At 44.7% G+C, this 13,784-nt stretch overlaps 1 protein-coding gene across 1 annotated transcript in view; it reads right to left on the bottom strand.

Annotated features, from left to right (window-relative positions):
• Positions 1–13,397, bottom strand: part of LOC118561500 (NLR family CARD domain-containing protein 3-like) — a gene marked incomplete at its 5' end in the record, with an annotated part of 32,657 nt that extends 19,260 nt beyond the window's left edge. Inside the window, 2 exons of the mRNA XM_036133636.1 lie at positions 11,530–12,354; positions 12,421–13,397. Coding sequence (XP_035989529.1) covers positions 11,530–12,354; positions 12,421–13,397 — 1,802 coding nt within the window. The remainder of the gene's footprint in view (positions 1–11,529; positions 12,355–12,420) is intronic.
• Positions 13,398–13,784: the final 387 nt, after the last annotated feature.

Raw genomic sequence — 13,784 nt, 5'->3', positions numbered from 1 at the left:
ATTAAAACGGAGCTCCATTAATAACTTCTCATTTCTTTGGGTACCGTCTGAATTTTCTTGTCCACTAGGAAACATAACAAATGTCCACCTCCATGCTGGGCCACAGTATTGATCTGAGAGCTTCCATATAGCGCTTTGGGTGGTCAGCATGACTAGAAAAGCACTATATAAGTTCAGTGGAATTCTGGCATAATGTTATGCAAAATGTGATTCCACCCCTTAGCCAATCAGAGACAGTCAGGCTTCTGAAAAGACGCCTCCAAGTCGACTCGCTGCGATTGGAATCCCAGAGAAGAAGGCACTAGAAATGGTTACAGTTCTATTGAACCATTACTAGTGGGAAGGCCGGAAATGCGACCTAAAATGGCCTAAAATGGAAAGTAAAAAAAACTTTGCAAAACTGCAAAAAATAATAAATGTTAAATTTTTTGTTTAAATTGACACTTGTGTAACATTTGTTAGTGTCATTCTTATCATGTAAATGGAAGAAGAAAAAGCAATATTGGCTTCAAGAATCGGCCAAAAAAATAAATAATCAGCCCCCTTATCTGGTATCGGTTTACCTGATGTCAGAATAATCTGGATCGGCCTTAAAAACTTGTATCGGTCAACCTCTACTATATTCCATCTTTTTAATTTTCCCCGCACCCACTTCTATTCCTCAAACTCACTTCCTGAAACATCACTTTCCTCTAAGTCCAATTGTCACTTTTTGAGTTGTACCACCTTTTTTCACTTTTTTATTCACTTCTATCAAAGTCTGCACTCATCCCCTTAGCTGAGAGTTCAGAATGATCAATTATTCATTTACATCTCCAATTACAGAGACAATAGAGCAATCATGATTGCTTCACCTTTGCAGCACATTTTTACCCTAAATGTTTCAAACTATGTTTAAAACAGGTCAGTCGTCCACTGCTGGAAAGTTAACAGTGCAGCTCAAAGCAACTATAACATCAGAAATATTCTGCTTTCTGCAGAAAGCAGAATATTCTGCTCCACAGCTATAATCCTCAGAATGCTGAGGATTATAGCTGTGGAGAGAGGGAGATGAGCGGCTGAGATCTCGCGAGAGCTGTGAGCTGTGCGTAAGTAAAATGGCGGCATACATGTAGTTCAAAATTAAATCCACTCAGGTAAGTAATAACCAATAACTGAAAATTAAAAGTAAAGTTTAAACATTAACAATTGTCTCATTTTCACGAGGGAACAAACTGGAAGAAGAGACCTTGACGAGCCTGGAGAGCTACCTGGACGAGTGTTTTGACAACATCGTGATGGGGAAGAAAAAAAATCCCGCAGCCACAAACACACCTTCACTCAAACGAACCCGGTCTAGCTCTACCGGTGCCTCAACTTCCACTCTATCTCCCGACAGGAGCTACAGCGACGTCCTGGAGTCCATCGACAAAAAGCTTACCAGCCTGGACGCTCGCCTCGCCTTGGTAGAGGTGCTCCACAAAGAGTTCCAGGCTTTGAGGGAAGCGGTCGAATTTAGCCAAGCCCAGCTAGCTTCTGTTGCCGCGGAGAACGACGCGCTGAGAGGGAAAGTCACGGAGCTTACCGAGGGGTTGACGCGGCTGACCGGCGAAAATAAGAAGATGAAAGAATCCATTCTGGACATACAGTCGCGAAGTATGAGAGACAACCTCGTCTTTGCAGGCATCCCGGAGCGCCAAGAAGAGGACCCTGAGTTTGCTATACGTGAGTTTCTCCAGCAGAAGCTGAAAATCCCGGCGGATCAGGTAAAAAACATCACCTTCCATCGCGTTCACCGGCTCGGAGGTAAGAAACCCGATAAAATCCGCCCTCGTCCGATTGTAGCCAAATTTGAGCATTATAAACAAAAAGTGTTTGTTAAAAGCTATGGCCGCGAATTGAGAGGAACGGATTTCAGTGTTAATGACCAGTTTCCTAAGGAAATCCTAGACCGTAGGCGAGTGTTATTTCCAATCAGGAAAAAATACATTAATGATGGCGTCAGAGCTAACGTTGCAGTTGACAAACTTTATATCAATGGTCAGTTGTTCAGGGATCAGAAGATCACTCCTTGGCTTTATTAGATGCACAAAGGGTGGATTTATAGCTTGTCACGCTTGAAAAGAAAAAAAAAAGTGTTTGGAACACGGTGATAAAAAATAAATAAACGCACAGCTCAAGAGGACGCTTGCACGGTATGGTTGCTAGTCACGGTTGGGTACACGAGGCATGGGTGATGGTTATTTCTCTTTCATCTTTTCTCACTCTTTGCACTTTCTTAATTCTCTGTCTTTCTTTATATTATTCATCTGCTCCTCTCCTGCTGACCAGGAAATCACAAGCACGTCAGATGATGCTACCTGGGTCTTTGTATAACTATTCTTCTGAAGACATGCACTTTTCAACTTCTCACTTTCACCTATGATGAATGTAAAGTTTGTGTCATGGAATGTGCATGGAGCAGGCACCAGGGAAAAACAGCTAAAGATCTCTAACCAGCTTACAAGATTAAAGGCAGATGTTGTCTTATTGCAAGAAACCCATAAATCAGATACAACTGTAAGTGATCTTAACTCACCTGAGTTCCCTGATGTGTTTGCTGCCTGCTATAACTCTAGACAGAGAGGAGTAGCAATTTTAATCCACAAAAACGTTAGTTTTAAAATATTAGATAAAATTATTGATCCCGAAGGTAGATTCATATTAATTAAAATATCTATTCATAACCAGAAGTTATGTATTGTTAGTGTATATGGTCCAAATGTTGATGAACCCTCATTCTTCCACAAACTCTTCCATGCACTTTCAAAACACGGGGATTGTTCTCTAATTATTGGGGGTGACCTCAACTTTGGTCTAAATGAGGAAATAGACAGGCTGAATACAACAGGGTCTCAGCGTAGTTGGCAGTCATTAAATATAGTCAAACAATACATGAGTGATTTTGGTCTTTGCGATGCATGGCGTTCTCTTCATCCTAATAGTAAGCAATATACTTTTTTTTCAAATGTTCACCACTCTTATTCTCGTTTGGACTATTTCTTAATCAGCAGTTCGCTGCTGTCGGACGTTTCAGATGCTGTAATTCATCCTATCGCTATTAGTGATCATGCTCCTGTTACTTTAACCCTAACAAATAAAAAAATAACCCCACAAAACAAGAGCTGGAGATTTAATACATCGTTGCTTAAAGATGAAGATTTTAATAAATTTTTCAAAGAAGAGTGGGCTTCATACTTAGAACACAATGATCTGCCAGGCACTTCAGCATCTATACTTTGGGAAGCAGGGAAAGCAGTGATGAGAGGTAAAATAATTTCATTCTCATCTCACAAAAAGAAGTTGGAAAACAAGAAGATTCAGGAATTAGAAGAAAAACTTAAGTTACTAGAAACTTCCCTGGAAGAGGGAAAGTTGGGAAAAATCCGTAAAATAAAACTAGAATTAAACCAGTATATTGAAAAGCAAAACAAATTTCTAATAGAAAAACTTCGATTAGAAAATTTTGAACATGGCAATAAGTCAGGAAGCTTCTTAGCTAATCAGTTAAAAATAAATAAAGAGAAAACGACTATATTTGCAGTTACAGATTCCAATGGGAATACATTACATGATCCAGAATGTATAAATAACACCTTCCGTGATTTCTACAAAACTTTATACACATCACAGATAAATCCATCAGACAATGTCATCAAGCAGTTTCTGGATAAAATTACACTTCCTAAACTATCAGATAACCAAAGAACGACACTGGACTCACCGCTGACAACAGTTGAAGTTCAGGAAGCTTTAACAAGCATGCCCAATAAAAAGGCTCCAGGTCCAGACGGATTCCCTACTGAGTTTTATAAGGAGTTCTGGAGTATTCTGGCACCAACGTTTCACAGAATGTTGCAAGAAATTCAGGAAAATGGCAGATTTCCAGCTAATATGAACTCTGCCACCATCAGTCTTCTGCTTAAGCCAGGCAAAGATCCTATGTTGCCCACCAGCTATCGTCCCATATCCTTAATCAACGTGGATATTAAAATAATATGTAAAGCTTTTGCAAAACGATTAGATAAAGTCACTCCTTTCATAATCCACCCAGACCAAACTGGTTTTATCAGAGGAAGGCAGTCATCCACAAATACACGCAGATTACTTAATTTAATAGATTATTCCTACAGTACAAATAATAAAACTATTATAATGTCTTTAGATGCAGAAAAAGCATTTGATAGAGTAAACTGGAATTTTTTATTCGCTACTCTGCATAAATTTGGTTTTGGCAATTTTTTTATAAATTGGTTAAAAATTTTATACAGCTCTCCTACAGCCTGTGTCAGGACAAATAATCAAACATCTTCCAGCTTTTGTCTCCAGAGGGGCACTAGGCAAGGATGCCCACTTTCCCCCTCACTTTTTGCCATTTTTATTGAACCTCTAGCAGCAACAATTAGACAAACAAAGGTTATTAAAGGTATAAAATGCATGAATATAGAGCATAAGATTAGTCTTTATGCTGATGATGTATTACTCTATCTTCAGCACTCAAACTCTTCCCTTTCTCAAGTAATTAGATTACTAGAATCCTTCTCAAAGGTTTCTGATTACTCTATAAACTGGTCTAAATCTACGGTACTGCCAATTAATTGCTCTTTCCAAAACCCCCTAGATTTACATTTGCGCTCAGGAAACATCACATATTTGGGTATCACTGTGTCGTCTAAACTTGCAGATTTAGTAAAATCTAATCACATCCCACTTTTAAAAAAGATAGAAGATGACCTGGATAGATGGAAATCGCTTCCAATTTCACTCATGGGTAGAGTAGCTTCGATTAAAATGATGGTCTTACCTAGAATTAATTACTTATTTTCAATGATCCCCAATAAACCATCATCTGACTGGTTTAAATCTCTAGACTCTTCAATCTCTAAATTTCTTTGGAAAGATAAACCGCCCCGTATCAGCTTAAAGACGCTACAGAAAACTAAAGACAGAGGGGGACTAGATTTGCCTAACTTCCATAAGTACTACTTGGCAAATAGACTACAATATATCACTAAATGGATAAAGCAAAATCCGTTAGACGAGCCCTGGATAGATATAGAACAGAAAATATGCAATAATATCATGATTTCAGATTTGCCGTTTATTAGCTCAAATATAAAACGGCATACATGCTTTAAAAATATCAATATCAGCTCTACTCTGACAGCATGGTGGGAGTTTCTTAAAATGACAAAGTCGTCACTTATCCCATGCAGTCGTACACCCATCTGGAACAACCCTGACATCCTACAAAATAATAATATGATAAACTTTACATACTGGAAGAACAAAGGTATTGAATATCTGGAACATTTACTTGATGGAACCGAGTTCATCAATTTTTCCAAACTAAATATGCAATATGGCATTAGTAAAAATAAATTTTTGGAATATGAACAACTTAAATCTATAATTAGAAAAAAATTTAAGCATATTAAAGGTGGTTTACAAATTCCAAGTAATATATTAGAGTTCCTAGATTTAAACCCCCCCCAAACTACTGTCTAAATCATACAGGACACTGACTAAAATAGATGATTCAATATCTCTTCCTATTACGAAATGGGAAGAGGATCTATCAGTCAACTTTGAACAAGACTTCTGGGCTCAGATATGTCTAAGAACTTTCAAATTGACTAGTAACACCAACTTACAACTAATACAATACAAAATCCTTCACAGAGTACACTACACAGGACAAAGATTATTCAAGATGGGTCTGGCACAATCTAATATCTGTCCACACTGCATAGGCAATCATCCTGATAATTATATTCATGCGTTATGGTTATGCACACCAGTCCAGAGGTTCTGGACACAGATATGTAAGGACTTATCAAAGTGCTTGAGCTGTAAAATTACACCTTCCCCATCAGTTTGCTTGCTTGGTAATTTTGAGGAAAGCCCTCTGGGGAATAAAATAGTTTACATGGTTTTCACTGCACTATGTATCGCAAAGAAAACTATCCTCATGAATTGGAAAAGTAAGGAGAATCTCAGTATCAATCAATATAGAGATCTTTTGTTGGATCATATTAATCTTGAGACAGCATCTGCATCCACATCTGTTCGATCTCTTTGGGCTCCTTTGATTAGCACTATCACTTAGTGGAATGGGGGGCGGTGGGTTGCTTCCTGCAGGGCGCAGTGGCTGGGTGGAGGGGTTCCTGGGACTCTGGGGGCACTTGGAGTGGGGCGCTTGGTGGGTCTGACTCCAGGGTCTGTTGCCCCCATATGGGAGGAGCTTGGGAGGCCTACGGGTGGCCCACAGCACCGCTTGCGGCGCTCTTGGGGAGCTACGCGGGGACGGACGTGGGTTACTGACCTGGTAGCTGTGCTGTCGCTGGGTGGGTCCTGGGTGGGTCTGGGGGCCTGGGGTCCCTGGGGCGCGCCGCCCTCGGGCGGGGGCCCCGGCGGGGCCTCGGGGGTTCCGGTTCCGGGGGGTGTGCCGCTTGGGGTCTGGGCCGGCGTGCGCCCGGGTGTCCGCCCCTGCACGGGGCCTCTGGTGCGCTGGGGGTCCTCAGGGCCTGTTGAGCTGGTAGGGGGGCATGGTCATTAACATCTCAGGGCAGATGCTCTTCCCCTTCTTTGGGTTGGCATTCTGCTAGTGGGGGGAGGGGAGGGAGGGGGAGTAGTGACTTACCCAGCCTGGATGTCTAGTGTCGAATGTATGGTGAGATGTTTGAATGTTAGTGTTGGGGAGGGTTTAAATCTACGGGTGGTGTGGGGGGGGGGGGGGGTTTGGTGGACGTTCTGGTGGGCTTGTGTCCGGCCCCCTGTCCCGGTCCTGGTCCGTGTAGTCTCCCGGTGCGGGTCTCACCTGGGGGGTGGGGTTTGGGATGGCTCGTGCGGGCTGGCTGGCCAGGGTCCCCCATCTTATTAATTTATTTATTTAATTATATATTATTATTATTATTATTATTATTATTAATAATCTTTTTTTTTGGGGGGGGGGGTTAAATACAGTAGGCATGGGGGGTGGGCTGGGGGAGGTAGAGGTGTTGGTCCTGGTGGGTGGTTGGCTGGCGGGCCCTGCGGCCTCTCCCCGGCCCCCGGGCTATGGTGGTGCCGCTGGAGGGGCCCCTTTCTCCGGGTGGGGCTTTCGGGGAGCGGGGGTGCCTATTGGAGTCAGTAGGGGAGCTGGCTCCCTGGGTTGGCTCCCCAGTCCTTTGCTCCCCATCCCCGGACTCCTCCCTCTGCCTGCTCCATCACGCCGCCACACATGTAGGTCCTTGGGGAGAGGGCGTTACTGGAGGTTGCCACCTTTTGGTGACGTCCCTCTCCCCAATTTTATCATGCATTTTAGACACTTTCACTCCAAACATTTTCACAACGCACATCCATGTAGGCCACGATATGGGGGGGGTGGGGGGAAGACGTCTGGGGGGGGGGGCTTATGTTGTGTGAGCCTCGCCCCGGGCGGCTCCCTTCACCCCCTCTCGCATTTAGACATTGAGGGTTCTTCTGGGTAGTTGCTTGGAGGGGGGGCGCTGGCACCAGCTCCCTTCCGGAGGGGGGGTGGGCTGTGCCGTGCACCCCCTTCGGTGCTCCCAGTTTTAAACACACCTGAGAACAACATGCAACAACACAACATCTGAGCGGGCGTAGGGAGGATCGGGGGTCTTTTGCACACCCCCGATCTCCGATCGCGGCACGGAGTCTGGGGCCTGGAGGAGGTGCGGGCCACTGGGTACGGGGTCTTGGCGGGGGGCTGTTGCGGCTGGCCAGCGGCTTACCGGATCTGGGGCTGACGCCTCTGCTCTCCCCAGGAAGGGATGGGGGGCAGGGGTGGCTAGGGTAAGGTCGGGGTGGGAGGGGGTTTATTAGGTATATAGTGGGTGATGGGGGGCTCTGGTCGGATGGCCCGTACGGGTCGTGTCGGCCCCCCCTCTTTGGGGGGCCTGGTCCGGGGGGCGCCTGGTCCGGGGGCGGGGCCGGGGGTCGGGCACAGGCAGTCGTATTGTTGAATTGTGGTGACCCCCCCCCCCACTTGGGATTTTTGGATGTGAATGCTATGTGGGAATGTGTGTAAAGCGTCCTTTTTTTAATTTATTTTTTATTTTATTTATTTATTTATTTATTTATTTATTTATTTGGTGTCTGTGTGTGGCGAGTGGGGCACAAGGGAGGGATGGTGTGAATGAGTGTTTTTTTTTTGTTTTTGTTTTTTTTTCCAGGTTTGGGTTCGGTCCGCTCCCTCTCCCAAGATCATCTCAAGTCTCCGCTAGGTGCGGAGCCCATCCCCCCACGTCCTGCCCTCCTCCGCTGCGTTGGCGGGCGCCTTGACCCTCTGGCGCGTTGACGGTCCTCGGGTTTGGGGCGGGTTCCCGGGTGGGCGCCGGCCCATTCCCGGCGGTGGCTTCGCGGGGCCTGGCCCCCCGGGGGGCGGCCGGGGCCCCTGCCGCGGGGGCGGGGCGCCCCTGGGGCCTCTGGCCCCCAGGGCCCATGGCCAGGACCACTTCAGCGCGGCCGGCTGCCGGCGGAGCCCACGGGCTCGTCCCCGCGGCTCTTGAGGGGCGTCGGCATTGCGGTGGCTGGGGGATTTCCTCGGGGTCGTCTCTCCTCTTTCCTCAGGGGGGGGTTGTAGATTTCCTGTGAAGGCCCCTCTCGGGCGCACTGCTTTGGGGGCCCCTTTGGGAGTCCGGGGTTATGGGTCCCCTGACCCCTGCCTCTGTGCTCGGGGAAGGTGGGTCTTCGGTTCTCCACAATCACTATCAAGCCATTTCCTTCTGGATAATTTTCACCTAAACTAGTGCACTCTCACAATCTCCCACAGGTGCTGGGTCCCAGGTATTAAATGTTCACTTATATACAGAAAGGCTATAATTTATTTACTTTCTTTTACTTTTTTTTTTAGGTATCACATTACACATGTCAGCTTAAATAATAATACATATGATTTAGCAATGGTATCAAGGTGTTACACGATTGTATCTGTTGCTTTATGTCTGTTGGTTGTGCTGTTCTTTTTGTGTCTCTTTCCAGGTGATGGAGCAGACAGAGGAAGTTTTATCATTCTCTTCCTTTTATCTCTTCTTTCTTTCACCTCTTCTTTCTCTTTTTTTTTCTCTTCTTGTTTTTCTTTTACTCTCCTACTTTCCCATTGTAGTGTCCATATAATTTGAAATTCTCCCTGCAGGAATCACAATAAAGCTATTTACACGCACAAATCAAGCGGAGCATTATGGCGAAAGCTGTTTGCTCCACTTGTGAAAGTAAAATCTGTCGAGCTCTATTTGGCATTAAGATATCAATTTTTATTGCCACATTGCTAGACAGGACACTGGGAAAAAAAAAAAAAAAAAAAAAAAAAAAAAGAAAAAGAAATATTCTGCTTAATACCTTTCCTGTCTGACAAAGGTCTATCAACAGTTTTTGCTATCATAATAAATCTTCATAGTTTATTTTTCTTCCATAGTTTGTTGTTGTTGATGATGTTTTGCTTGTTCAGCTTGTTCCAATCTCTGTCCTGTAAATTATTCTCGGACATGGAGAAAATTGATAAATAGATAAACGATCAGATAAACAATGATGGACGCTTTTCAGGTAATTCTTCAGGTTTTTGTTGGATGAATTGAGACTAAAGTATCATCAGTGTTACCATGGTGACCAAATAAGTCTGATTAAAACCAGATGTTTTGTCTAGATTATTGTTTAGCTTGTTTACTGTTTTAGTTTATCCTGTTATTTATTAAGTTTTAGTCTTAGCTTTATCTTCTGTTTTAGGTTTGTACTTCAGGGTTGTTTCTGTTCTTATTAAATCTGGGGTAGTTTCTGTTCCTGTCCACTTGTCCTGTCAGCTTTTTAGTTCTCCCCTCCTTGATCACTTCCACCTGGTTTTGGTTCATTAGTCCCTCCGTGCTCACCTGTCCGCCCGCCTATTCATACCTGCCTCAGTTCTCTGCACTTTGCCAGAACGTCTTTTCTCAAGCCAAGGGTAAGAGCCTCCCAGCTTTCCATTTATTCTGTGTCCCTGCCTGTTTGCCCGTTTATTGCCCGACCTGTCTCTCCCTTCTGTCTCTGAGCCTCACTGATCCTGTTTGGTCCTGTCTACCCGTCTGGAACCTGCCCTGTCTGTCTCTGGAGCCTGGAACCTGGTTACTCTGGATTGTGTGCCTTGGACTCTGTTCTGACCGGTGTACCTCCCTTCCCTGTTGTGTCTGCTTATCATCATTTAACCAGCCCGGTCGAGTTTGGACTCAGTTTTTTCCCCCTGTTTTTTCCCCTTTCAAGTCTGTAAAATAAAACTGTTTTTGAGCGCAGCTCCGAGTCTGGCTGAATGTTGGGTTCACTCAAAGGAAATTCATTACACATAATGCTTGTTTTTTGTTTTACTCTGTCATCATTCGATAGCACAATGAGCATTATTTCCACATTAATATGGAACATTAATTTGATTTAATGGTGTTATGTATAACTTTAGGGTTAAGCCATCAAGTGACCGATCGCTACAACGCCACCTAACTTCCAGGAGGAATGATTGCATTAATAAAATCAAGTGTCCTAAAGATTGATTTCTACTGAGCAAATCATTCTTTAAAATGTTATCTTATCTAATAATGTTGTTTAATTCAGGATTTGCATTGTGCATGAATTGAAACAGATATCAAATGTTGACAACTTCTTGAAGAGAAGTTGTCACTCTATTCTATGTCTATGCAGAGATTGCTGTTAAAAGATCGCCAGTGCTCCAATAATTCCTTTCAACTATTTGTTATATCAGCTGTTTGGGCTGATATTCACTGGACAATACTTAACAGACCGAGAGTTATTTATTAAACATTAAATAAATTAAAACAGTGGGTAATGGCAAACAATTTTATGCTTCACTTTGGTCATTTCAGTATGTTTTATTGTAAAGCACTTTGGTCCTCGTTATTATTCATGCAAAGGGTTATATAAATCACTGATGAATATAAATATTATAAAGCTCTTATGTTGCTATAATAATGTCATAACTTCTCTCCACAGACGTGATCAACTCTGGAGATCTGAAAGCTGCAGAGCAGTGAGATCAGCAGAGAGTGAAGCCTTGTTCCCTCCTTTAACTCAGCCAAGGTCACTGATGTCAAACCTGTGATGGTTTCTAACATCACTTCCCTCACTCCACATGAAATGATCCACTGTGGGGACCCCAGATGTAGGAGACCAGAACAGGATGGAGCAGGTAGATTAGACAAAAGAGATGCAGAAAGAGGAGCAGGTTGAAGGTGGCTTGAGGAGGAAGCTGTGGAAGGTGGAAGAGGGAAGAATGCAATAATGAAGGATGAAGAACATTAAACTGGGAGGATGAAGAGATGTGAGGAGAACAAATGAGTAGAGATAATGTGAGGATGAATGGATTAGAGAGGAAGGAAGCAAGGAAATAATGAACGTCCTGCAGAGGACAGAGAGATAAAATGTTTGTAGTTAAAGACCCAAAAACATCCAGAAGCAACTTGAATAATGAAGAATAAACAGGATGACAATAATGCTGAATCAGCATCACTAAATGAAGACATCTGGACTCACCGAGCCTTTCTGCAGTTCCTCACAGCTGGAATCAGTCTCAGTCGTCCTGCTGATGTTGTGTTGTACTTCTCCAGGTCCAACTCATCCAGAACCTCCTCCGACATCTGCAGCATGTAGGCCAGAGCTGAGCACTGGATCATAGAAAGCTCCTTCTTTGATATTTTCTCTGATTTCAGGAACTTTTGGATCTCCTGATAAACTGAGAGGTCCTTCATCTCCACCAGACAGTGGAAGATGTTAATTTGTCTGTCAGGAGAGATTTTATCAGTGTTCATCTCCTTTAGATTGTCGATCACTTCCTGGATGGTTTCTGGACTGTTCTCTGTCTGACCCAGCAGGCCTCCTAAGAGTCTCTGGTTGGACTCCACAGAGAGGCCATGAAGGAAGCGAGCAAACAGATCCAGGTGGCCATTTTTACTTCTGAGGGATTTATCCATGATTCTCTTCAGGAAGCCCTTCAGAGAGTAATTGTAGTAGTATCCCCCCAGGAACTTCTCCATCACCTCTGTGTTCCTGCTGGTGAAGCAGTGGAACATGTAGACTGCAGCCAGAAACTCCTGAATGCTCAGATGAACAAAGCAGTAGACTGCTTTCTGGAACATCACGCTCTCTCTCTTGAAGATCTCTGTACAAACTCCTGAGTACACCGAGGCCTCTGTGACATCCAGACCACACTGCTCCAGGTCTTCTTGGTAGAACATGATGTTTCCTTTCTCCAGATGTTCAAACGCCAGCCTCCCCAGCTTCAGGAGAACTTCCCTGTCAGCCTCCATCAGCTCCTGTGGACTCCTCCCATGTCCTTCATGGTACTTGTTCTTCTTCCACCTTTTCCAGACCAGCTGGAAGCGTGTATTCATCTTCTTCTGACTCCTCCCATGTCCTTCATGGTACTTGTTGTTCTTCCTCCTGGTCTGGACCAGCAGGAAGTGAGAGTACATGTCAGTCATGGTCTTGGGCAGCTCTCCTCTCTGCTCTGTGGTCAACATGTTCTCCAGAACCGTAGCAGTGATCCAGCAGAAGACTGGGATTCCACACATGATGTGGAGGCTCCTGGAGGTCTTGATGTGGGAGATGATTCTGCTGGACAGCTCTTCATCACTGAACCTCCTCCTGAAGTACTCCTCCTTCTGGGCGTCGGTGAAGCCTCGTACCTCTGTTACCCTGGCAACAGATGAAGGAGGGATCTGATTGGCCGCTGCAGGTCTGGAGGTGATCCAGACCAGAGCCGAGGGAAGCAGGTTCCCCTTGATGAGGTTTGTCAGCAGAACGTCGACTGATGACTTCTGTGTGACGTCAGAAACAAGCCGACTGTGGTTGAAGTCCAGAGAAAGTCTGCTTTCATCCAGGCCGTCAAAGATGAAGAGAAGTTTGTGGGCAGCCAGCTGCTCTGCTGGGAGCTTCTGGAGGGTTGGATGGAAAACATGGAGCAGCGTGAGAAGACTGTGCTGCTCACCTCTGATCAGGTTCAGCTCCCTGAACGACAGCAGAACCACCACACGGACATCTTGGTTCTCCAAGCCCTCGGCCCAGTCCAGAGTGAACTTCTGCACTGAGAAGGTTTTTCCAACACCAGCGACGCCGTTGGTCAGAACCACTCTGATGGCTCCATGTTGGTCAGGTAAGGCTTTAAAGATGTCGTGGCACCTGATTGGAGAGTCATGGAGGTTCTGGATCCTGGAAGCTCTCTCCAGCTGCTTCACCTCATGTTGGGTATTAACCTCTTCACTCTGTCCCTCTGTGATGTAGAGATCAGTGTAGATCCTGTTGAGGAGGGTTCTACTTCCTGGTTCATCACTTCCTTCAGTCACACGTTCACATCTCCTCCTCAGACTGATCTTATGTTCCTCTAGAACCTCCTGCAGACCAACATCTGCTGGAACAGAGAAGAAAAGACAACTGAAGGAAAAACCTGATTTAGTGATGAAGTTGGAGCAGAAACATCTGGAACATCAGGAGGTGTTATCATTAGAAGGTCCCTTCGTTCACATGATGTGATGCTAAACAATGGGATCCGTCCTTAGAAGCAGAACCTTGTTAGATGGTCAGACAGCAGAGTTCTGCCTCTGCTTTGTGGCCAGTATCTGTTCACTGTCAGGATCTGATTCACAAAGCAGATCAGATGAAGAAATGCTGACAGAAACATGCAGCAGCTTTCAGCAACATGAACTCTTTAGCATCAGGTCACCATTGTCCTCATTTCTCTGTTTCTATCTGACCTTCTCCCACAAACACAGCAGCTACAGAAGAGGCAGAGA

Source organism: Fundulus heteroclitus, unplaced genomic scaffold (assembly GCF_011125445.2).
Source record: "Fundulus heteroclitus isolate FHET01 unplaced genomic scaffold, MU-UCD_Fhet_4.1 scaffold_65, whole genome shotgun sequence".
NCBI lineage: Eukaryota > Metazoa > Chordata > Actinopteri > Cyprinodontiformes > Fundulidae > Fundulus > Fundulus heteroclitus.
The sequence above is the reverse complement of the archived record's forward strand: the minus strand, read 5'-3'. Positions and strand labels throughout refer to the sequence as shown.